Below are 9,697 nucleotides of genomic sequence, written 5' to 3' on the forward strand. Positions count from 1 at the left end.
GAACTAGGGGCCTGATGCAGCACGTGTTTAACTTTAAGCACAGAAGTATTCACTGCCACCATGGCTTATTAGCAATAGCTGAAGTGGCAGGCATAGTTGTAGGAAAGATATCTTCATTGAGCATGCAGAGAGGCCTGTCTTTACAGGTTGAGGCGCTAGAGTTTTAAGTGTAAGAGGACTGGGCCAGCTTGCACTCTTGGGCCCCCTGGTACCAACTGCTAGACGAAGTCCCTCTTGAAACGTGACCTTCTTTCTTTAGTTCCATTAATTATTCTATAGTGAGCTGTTCCCTCGACTTCATTGTGACTACTCAGGTGCTTACAGTTAAGCCTGTATTAAGGACCTTGCTGAATCATGTTCTAGATTAGCTTTCTGTTTTTTTGTTTTCTAAAAAGCCCATAAGGACATAGACAGCCAATATTTCACCAACCTGAATAAGATACCTAGACAATTAGGAGTGGAGCAAATCAGTGTCAGAAACATCCACCCCCAGAACGATTGTCTATGGCAGACGCTGGGGAACTTAGCGAAACAACTTTTCTATTAGCTGGCCAGCAGTGCTTTTCCCCTCTGCCTGTTGAATGAGCTCCAGGCACTTTCTCTTGTTCCTGTGATTCCCTTTCTGATTTACTTCAGCCAAGTAATTGTTTCATCATGTTGCACAGAAATATTTTCCCAGTGCATCACTGTGACATTCATTTCTGAAACCAATGCTCCTCGGCTCACTGATACATAACATAAATCATGCTCCCTGAGCTTCTGCAGACCCAGATCACAGGCAGCCCAGCATAGGAGGGAGCGGTCGGTAGGTTATAAGCCAGAGGGATTTTTACTTTATTTTTAGAGTCCTATTTACTGTATCAGTAATTTGGAGGCATCGTTGATGAAATACCTACCACAGGCTTCATTATCTGCTGTTGCAATATACTAGTAAGCCAAAGTATTTATAGAAAATAAACAAGCCATGATGGTGTTGGTTTTAAAGGGGGGGACAGAAACCATTAAGCTCTGTTGGCCCTATCAATGACTTTATTTCCTCACTTCACTCTGATTGGCTCAGTGTGCAGACTTCTTCTATGTTAGAGCCAATCAGAAACAGGTCTGTTCACAAAAAGTCAGTGTTTTTAAAGAGCACTGCATACAGGGAATATGTTGGATTTATAAAGGCTATTTTTTTTAACTGTATTAATTGCATGAAATTACAACATGGGACCTAAGTAAAACCCCAGGTGCAAACACCCCTGAATTTTGAGGAAGTACTTTGATACCCGGGTGACTGACAGGGGCCTTCAAAATATCACAGACAGGAGATGAAGGAACAGGACAGGATGAAGACCAAGACCACCATGTGGATCAAAATGTGTATCTAGATTCTGTCCCTTTAATGGGCTGAGCAAAACTAGATCTAAACACTCCAAACTTTGGGGAAGTTGAAAGCAGATGAAGATCAGAACATTTTGGCTCTCAATTGGTGAAATTGGTGGCAGCCAGTTGAAGGTCTGGGTCCAAATTCAGCTCTGGGGTAAACGGAGGCACCTCCATTTGTGTCAGTGACATCATTTATACCCGAGAAGAATTTTACCCCTCCTGTCTCAGAATATAATCACCCACTTTTCTAGGGGGGAACAGAAGCTTCTATAAAATAGAAGACAGTTGAGCAGGCAGGTGGTAACAGTTTCCAAAAGGCACTTTGGTTGTGAATGAATCACACTGATGGAGAGTCAGAATTAGGATGAACTCAGTGGTTTCACTTCACAGAAACTCATGAATACATTTCCTTTGGCTTTGGTCCATGTAGTATTACACCCCCTAATATTATCTTTTGAGCTTCAAGTTCAAACATATCCAGAAATTCAATGTGAAACTCGATTGCCGCTTCACCGAGTTTTGCATCAGGACCATATGGAACCATGGATTTCACATGAGTTTGATGCCAATCTAAACTGGAATCTATGTGTTTACATAGGGCCCCAGTCACTATAGCAACCTGGTGCTCATCCACCCAGTCTGGATTGAAATGGAGCCCAATTCTACCTGAGAGACTCAAGAACCTCAGGAAACATTTTGGGAGATATTATCTGAATTTGTTCCAATGCCAAGAGAATTTGCATGGCTTTGCATTCTATACAAACACTTCCCATGGCTCTAGTTATGAAGTATCTTTGGAGCTCAGCAAATAATTTGCAAAAGAAAATTTATAGCCAAATAGAGCCTCTTTTCCTATTCAGGGACTATCTGCCAACGGAGATACAATTTCCTCAAATATATTTTCTGTTTAACCTTGCCAACATATTTTATTTAACTTTTTTTTTTTTATGGACTGATCACAAATATTCAAAACTTGAGCTGATTTGTTCAGTTGTGATTGGTCATTTAAGTTTGTGGTGTTGTTTTTGTTCCCTGATTGGATAAGTATTTTCAGCCCAAATACTTGTGGTTCTGTGTGAATTTAACTCTACTTTCCATTCACATTGGTTCCTGCAAATTTGAAACACACCAATTTGTGCTGATAAAACTGTCTCTCAAATATTTGCACAAAGCAAACATAAAAGGGTGCAAACAGGATTTATTTAAAAATTCATAGGATTTTGTACGCATTATTTCATCCAGCTCTAATGTTTAGGAGGACTTATATATAGCAAAAGAAGTTAGGGCCCAAACCGTCACTGCCCTCTACATGTTGTGTAGTCATATCATGTCAAACTGGATGCAAATCCTACCCTTTTGATTTATTCATGTTCTACACTTACTTTGACTGACTGCACAAGGTGCAGGGAGATAATTGGACCCTGAAGTTTAAAATATAAACATAAGTGATGAGGTATAATCTGGCTTCCAATTTTTTTTTCAGTTTCTTAAAGCAGATATTATTTTGAGTTGCAGTATCCTTCCTTCTAATTTAGAACTACTGCGATTGCAAGGGTAAATCTCAGTCATCAAAACTCAGTTATACTGCCTCATTTATAGTTTCCCTGGGCTGTTTTTTAGATATTTGATGGCTATCACATGATTTCAAGAAGACAAACCTGTTATTAAATTAATATACGACTGACCCTTCCAATAATCCTTTTGTGCATGTTTGTAATTTGTAAGATTGCGTTTATTAGTGTGACACAGGAAAATATGAATGCAGACACAAACAAGAGTAATTTTTAACAATAACTCCTACTGCTGCAAATTCCAGGGGTAACTAATGGAAGGCAATGCGAGTTAAGCATCTTTAGAACGTGAAGCGACAGCACATAACATCAGCAATGCAGAAAACTATTGCTAAAATATCGGTGACACGCAGATACCAAGGTGACAAGTGTAGTACAAGGTAGACAGATTGACAGATAACTTGCTTAAAAGTTAGAACTTGTTAATATTTTTAGTTATGTTCATTTAAACAATACATTTTGAGGAATGGATTTTCTGTTGTGGAATTAAATACCACTGAATCCAAACGGTGTAGCACGGGGGGGTCTCAACCTTTTTCTCTCTGAGGCCCCCCGCAACATACTATAAAAACTCTACGGTCCACCTGTGCCACAACAGCTGTTTTTCTGCATATAAAAGACAAGGCCAGCGTTAGGGGGTAGCAGGCAGGGCAACTACATGGGCCCCATGCCACGTGGGGCCCCGCGAACCTAAGTTACTCAGGCTTCAGCTTCAGCCTGGGTTGGGCAGGGCTCAGGGCCCCAGGCTTCAGCCCCATGCGTTGGGGCTTCAGCTTTCTGCCCTGGACCCCAGCAAATCTAATGCTGGCCCTGCGTGGCAGACACCATGAAACCTTCTTGGGGGCCCTGGACCCCTGTTGAGAACCACTGGTGTAGCAGATTCAGAAGTGGAATGTAGAGCCTTTTAGAAACAGAATGTATATGGCAGGGATTTGATGTTCTCATGAGGAATATTTTATTTCTAAAGATGGGGAAATTCTGCTATGTCCTACCCCAGCAAAACCCCATTGGGTCAGCAAGCATGAGCTGGTAGAAATCAAAAATCAGTGTTAACGATAACTTGGGGGGGAAAGGACTGAAATCTGAATGGTACACACATATTTCAAAGGAGACAAAATTGTGCTCATGGGTCTCATCCTGATCCTTTACTTCAATGGGAATTTTGCTTGCATATAGACTCCACGATCACACCCCAAAATATATCTGGCTCCTCAATGAGCATCCTCAACATAGAGAAGCAGAAGAGACAGAGCAACGTGACAAGTGAGGTGCATGAGACTCTGTTTTCAATCACCAGGGGCTCTATTAATGGGACTCTATATCAATATTTGAGAATGAGCTAGATTTGGACAGGGATGGTCCCCATTTCTCTGCTGTGATCATACTTCAATGAATTGCACAGATTGCTTTGTTTGTTTCATTTTTGTTTCTGTTTCCCCCCAGATAACAGTCCCTGCATATTTTATACTAGGAAATCTTTTAATTGTGAGGTATTTTTTCTGAAGACTAATATTCCATGACCCATACACACCTAAAAACATTGCAAAGCTGCTCAACTGTAAGGTGGGTGGCTGGATAAAACATACAAAACCAGGGATTCATGAATTCTTATCCTGGCTTTGACACAGATGCCCTCTGAGGCCTTTGGCAAATCACAACATTTTGCTTCAGTTTTTTATCTGTAAACTAGGGGTAGTAATACCTACCTCACCAAAGCTCAGTGTTGCACTGATACATTCCATCTGAGTTACACATGGTCCAAATTAAGGGAGGCATTAGATTCTGTAGCAATAATCCAAGTAGTCTTTATATCAATCTGCATAAGTGCTGGAAATAGGGGTGCAGGGGGGTGCTCCCACACCCCCTGACTTGAAGTGGTTTCCATTATATACAGTGTTTAGTTTGATTCAATGGGTCTCAGCACCCTCACAATAAAAATTGTTCCAACCAGTACCCCTGTCAATCTGTCTTGATTACAGCTGTATGGGTCCCAGTTAAATTATAGCAATTCCAGGCTTAAAGGCAACGGGTTAGCCCATCCATCATCTCTGGTGCAACTCCACTGCTGGAATTTGGCCCACTGATTTATAATGTTATTTTAAACAAATATTAGGATCTTTAATATGTCTTCTCTTTCAATTCCATTCCCCCTCACATCTGCCCTCCACACAAAGATTTGGATGGAAATTTTGTCCTTTATAAATGAAATAAGAAATGTTCCTGGGGATATTTCCAGCCCTTCATTCAGCAACTCTAAAGCCAGCAGTCCTCCCATGTAACTCAGAACTATCACAAGTTTGATAACAAATGGGCCTTCACTGCAGAGAAGAGAATAGGATCTAAATATTAGGATAAGTTTTGTAACTAGAAGAACAGTTCAACAGTGGAACCAGTGGTAATGGGAGGTTGTGGAAATCACCATCACTAGGTAGATTCAAGGCAAGACCTTACATCCATCCAGTCTGCAAGAAGCTAACCTGCCACAGTGCAGGAGGGTTGACTAGATAACCCAAAAAAGCCTGATTCTAGGGGCTCAGAAAAGCCCCTTAATTACTTTGTAAAAACTGCAAAGCAAAAGGGAAATACAGCTGCACTGAATCTAATCCCACACTCCTTACTCTTGCATAGCTCCTAGTGAGGGCTATGGGGGATTTTCATGAACAGAGAGTTACTTGATCAACTCCACTATAGACTCTAGGAGTTTTCCCTGCCTGAGGAAGATGTGATCATTGTGACTGAAAATTAAAAACAACTCCCTCATTAAACCACATATTTTGTGAGTAAAATCAGTATCAACAAACACCAAATGTAAGGCTGCTCTACATCCACTCCCAATCACTGTCCTTTACAGTAAAATATATAACAGGCAGCAAGTTCAAACCCACACCCTTAAAGAAGCAGAACCTTTGTGCCCTACTGGAAAGCACAGTATAGAGGGGTTAAGGAAATTCTTTCCTGTAGTTTTCGACATCTGGATTTAGAAGATGGATGTGCTTAGAGTACGCCTAGTATGCTGGAAAATGCTGAATAAGACCTGAACATGTACCCAACTCCCTGCACGTAATCAGCTCTAGACTCTCGTAACATTTTACAGGCACATACACAAGAGCAAACTATAGAGAGCCATGACATATGCAACTCACAGGCCTTGACAAATCCCACATAGTACAGCTGCTGGCAGAGCCTCTATTATCTTTGTCACAAAGATCTTACGGCTCCGTACATACATTCTCCTATACCCAACTTTTTACCCTAAACCACTACCACCACCGCACACCCACCTTTCAAAAACTCAGCTGTATCAGCAGCTTCTTTTAGAAACACGTTTTTAAAAGAAGGCTCAGTAGGAAATTATAGAGTTGTTCACACATTTCTCACTGGGCCTAGTTATGTGAAACAGAGGTCCCTCATTGCTGGCCCAACCGCCATCCAACACAAAAAATTCCATGTTATCACTATTCATTGCTGTAAACTATAGATGTCAGAAATGCTGAGTCACAAAACTGAGCGGATACAAAAACTTGAACTTTAAAGAAAGACTCCCACCTCATTTCAAGCTTCCTCATCTACTTTTTCTTTTCCCCACCCTCTCCAACACTTTAACCTTGTCCCTCACTTGAAGGGACTTTGTCAAACATTTTTCATGGTTTAGATGGCACATTTGGGTCTTGTCCTGTTGAGAGTTATGAGTGTTGCAAAAATCCCAAGCAGTATTTAACTCGAGGAATTAGAGGAAATTCAGTGAGGCAGCAAGGGGGAACTGGCTGAGGCTCCTACAGCTGCTCTTCTCTGGTTCTCTCCCGGTTTTTTTGCTGAGTCACAGAGAAAGTCAAAAGGCCAACAGAAAGCCCTGATTCCTGACACAGCCAGATCTAGCTGGCATTTCAACTGATTTCATTCTGGCTTTAAAGTGCCTTTAAAATAAAACAAATTTCCTTTTTTTCCTAGCCATAAAGTTTATTAAAATTGTTCATTAATGCTTCAAATGTAGCAAGAACGTTTATAGATCCCAAAATATACATATGTGTTTTTCTTATAGAAATAGATTATTCTTTATAATAAAAAAAAACCGCAGGAACATCTTTAACAGATTACTCAATCCATGACTGACAGTTACACGAGATTGCATCATGTGTACACAGCATTCCCAGCCATGTTTAAAGGATTGCATCACTCTCGGCTTTTTCTCTCCCTCTCTCGCTCTGTTTTAAATAACACGAACATTCAACAAACTCTGCAGAGAGACCGCTTCGGGGAAAGGGGGGGCTCGGTGGGATTGTAACATAAAAAACCAACATTACCATCGGCAACTGTCATTCCGCCACAAGGTGCCGAGGACCCTCCTAGGACAAACAGGCTGCGGCGGAAGTTTCTTCCACCAAATTGCAAACGAAAGCCGACCAAAAAACAAACAAACAAACAAACAAACCAAAACCCAAGCTTGAGTCTCTCCCCATTTCTTCCCCGCCCCGATCCAATCTGTCCTCATAGTGGAGGGAAAAAGCAGCCACCAGATTTCCCCCCCGCCATCCTCCTTCCCCAAATTCAAGCCCTTTCTCCCCCTCCCAACCCCAACCACTGCGGCTGTAGCAGTGTCCAACGCTGGGGCTAGCAGTGGCCAGATGTGGCCAGCAGGGGCTCGGGCAGCTGTTTGAACAAGTTCCGGAGGGTGCTCAGCTCCCGGGAGAGCTGCTCCACTTTCTTTTGCAGCCGCTCGTTCTCGGCGGTCAGTTCCAAGACTTTGTGCTGCGTCTCCAGGTTGCGCAGTTTGGCTTTGTCCCGGCTCTTGCGCACCGCGATGTTGTTCCTCTCCCGGCGGATCTTGTACTCGTCGCTGTGCTTGTCCACGCTCTTCTTGGACTTGTTCTTGCCCCCGGGGGCCCCGGCGTAGCCCCCGCCGCCGGACTTGGAGGAATCGGACGGGTTGGGGGTGCCGGGGGGGCTGGAAGAGGACGAGGTGGACAGATTGCCGCTGCTGCCGCTGGGCACCGATTGGTAACCGAGGTAGGAGCGCATGGTGCTGCCGTAGGGGGAGGACATGCCCCCCGGCCCCGCGCCGCCGTCTTCCTTGCGGGGCCCTTTGCAGGAGTCCAGGGACTCGAAGACCGGCTCCACTTTGGTCTCCACGATCTGGGGCGGGAAGCAGGTCAGCAGCCCCGCCGGCTTGTGGCCCTGGCCGCCGCCCGGGTGGCAGAGCCTGGGCAGGCTGATGTAGGTGTAGTCGGGCTTCTTGCTGCCGCCTTTATAGTCCTCGGCGAAGAGGTCGGAGAGGAAATCTTGGCTGCTGCTGCTGCAGGGAGGCTCAAAGTTGCCCCCTGCTGCTGCCGCCGCTGCAGGAGGAGGCGGCGGCGGCTGCTGGGATGCTAAGGGGTCCAGGTAAGAGCTGATGTCGATGGCTCTCTCGTGGTCCCCGACGGTGAGCTCGGTCATGGAGCGGCCCCCTGCCGCCCGCGGCTTCGGCTTGCTCAGAGCAGCCAGATAGTCCGTCTCGTAATAGAAATTAGCCACTTCCATGGATTTAAAGGCAGGCGGCTGGATGGGGAGGCATGCTGGGTCCCAGGCCACCAGGCGTTGCATGAAAGCAAAGGGGGGGGGGTGCAGGGAGGAGGAGACGCCGCAGGGGGGGCCCCCCAGCCACAGGATCAAGCTGCCAAAGGTGACGTGGGGGGCCTGCAACTCCTGCCTCAGTCTCTGGTGCTGGGTCCGGCTTCCCAGCTGCGCTGCCCACCTGGGCTGGCTCAGATCCGGCGGCGGCGGCGGCGGCTGCTGCTTCTCCTCCGGACCATCTGGTTCGAGGTCCCGAGTCCTAAAGTCTCTGACTTAGGAAAGTTCCTTTGCTGTTATTTATAGGGGCGGTGGATCCCATGGCAACAGGAACGTCACTGGCTGGCTGCCTGCCACCTGGTGCACACTTTGTACAGTTGTAATTGTAAACTACCGCCTCTAGCTCCGCGGGGGGCACTTGGTGTGTGTGACTCTGACCTAGTCATTCATAAGAAAAAAACAGGGCTGGCTTCGGAGCGGAGGGGACTTATTCACACCGTCATTAAGGGGAGGGAAAGATTTGGGCCGGAGAAAGGGATCGCAGCCTTCTCCTGGCTTCTCTCTAGCTGTTGTCAAATCTCCAGGAGATGTCACTGGGCGGTAATCAACCCTGGTGTGACCCTAGGGCATGGACACAAATGCACACACAGTGGGACACTGCATCTGCCCGTATACTAGTATGGGCTTAAACCCTTGAGTCTCTCCCCTGCCTGATCCAATCTGGCCTCATAGAGGAGGAAAAAGCAGCCATCAGATCCACCCCTGTCCTTCTTCCCCACATTCCAGCCCTTTTCTTCTCCCTCCCCAACCCAAACCACTCCGGCTTTAGCAGTGTCCAGCTGTGAGGACAGCAAGTGGCCAGATGTGGCTAATAGAGGCCAGTATGGGCTGGATCCATTGTCTCTGAGGCTTGTGATGTCTGTAGATTTCATCTGTAGATCTCAAAGTGTTGTGCAAAGGTGGGTGAGTGTCAGTATTCTTACTGTACATATTAAGGCACAGAGGTTAAGTGATTTGCCCAAGGTAGCTCTTCAAGTCAGGGGTAAAGCCAGGCAGAGTTGTCCCATGGGTACGGTGAATCGGGGCGACCGCTCCGGGCCCCATGCTTTGATAGGCCCGCAGGGCAATGCGATTGGCTGGTGTAGTCGGTCCCGTAAGTGACAGGTCAGTCCCAGAAGTGATGGATTTGTCACTTCTACCCTGGGCCCACACAC

The 9,697-nt window shown here is 45.6% G+C and overlaps 1 protein-coding gene across 1 annotated transcript; it reads right to left on the reverse strand.

Moving 5' to 3' along the window:
* Nucleotides 1–3,069: 3,069 nt before the first annotated feature.
* On the reverse strand, nucleotides 3,070–8,776 carry CEBPB (CCAAT enhancer binding protein beta). The gene has a single exon (XM_084645841.1). The coding sequence runs from the start codon at nucleotides 8,514–8,516 to the stop codon at nucleotides 7,548–7,550; it is 969 nt and encodes a 322-aa protein (XP_084501967.1). The 5' UTR covers nucleotides 8,517–8,776; the 3' UTR covers nucleotides 3,070–7,547.
* Nucleotides 8,777–9,697: the final 921 nt, after the last annotated feature.

Source organism: Lepidochelys olivacea (genome assembly GCF_965140295.1).
Source record: "Lepidochelys olivacea isolate rLepOli2 genome assembly, chromosome: 13".
NCBI classification, from domain to species: domain Eukaryota; kingdom Metazoa; phylum Chordata; order Testudines; family Cheloniidae; genus Lepidochelys; species Lepidochelys olivacea.

Coding starts and splice junctions, on each gene's coding strand:
- CEBPB (XM_084645841.1), bottom strand. CDS start 8,516: ATGCAACGCCTGGTGGCCTGGGACCCAGCATGCCTCCCCATCCAGCCG.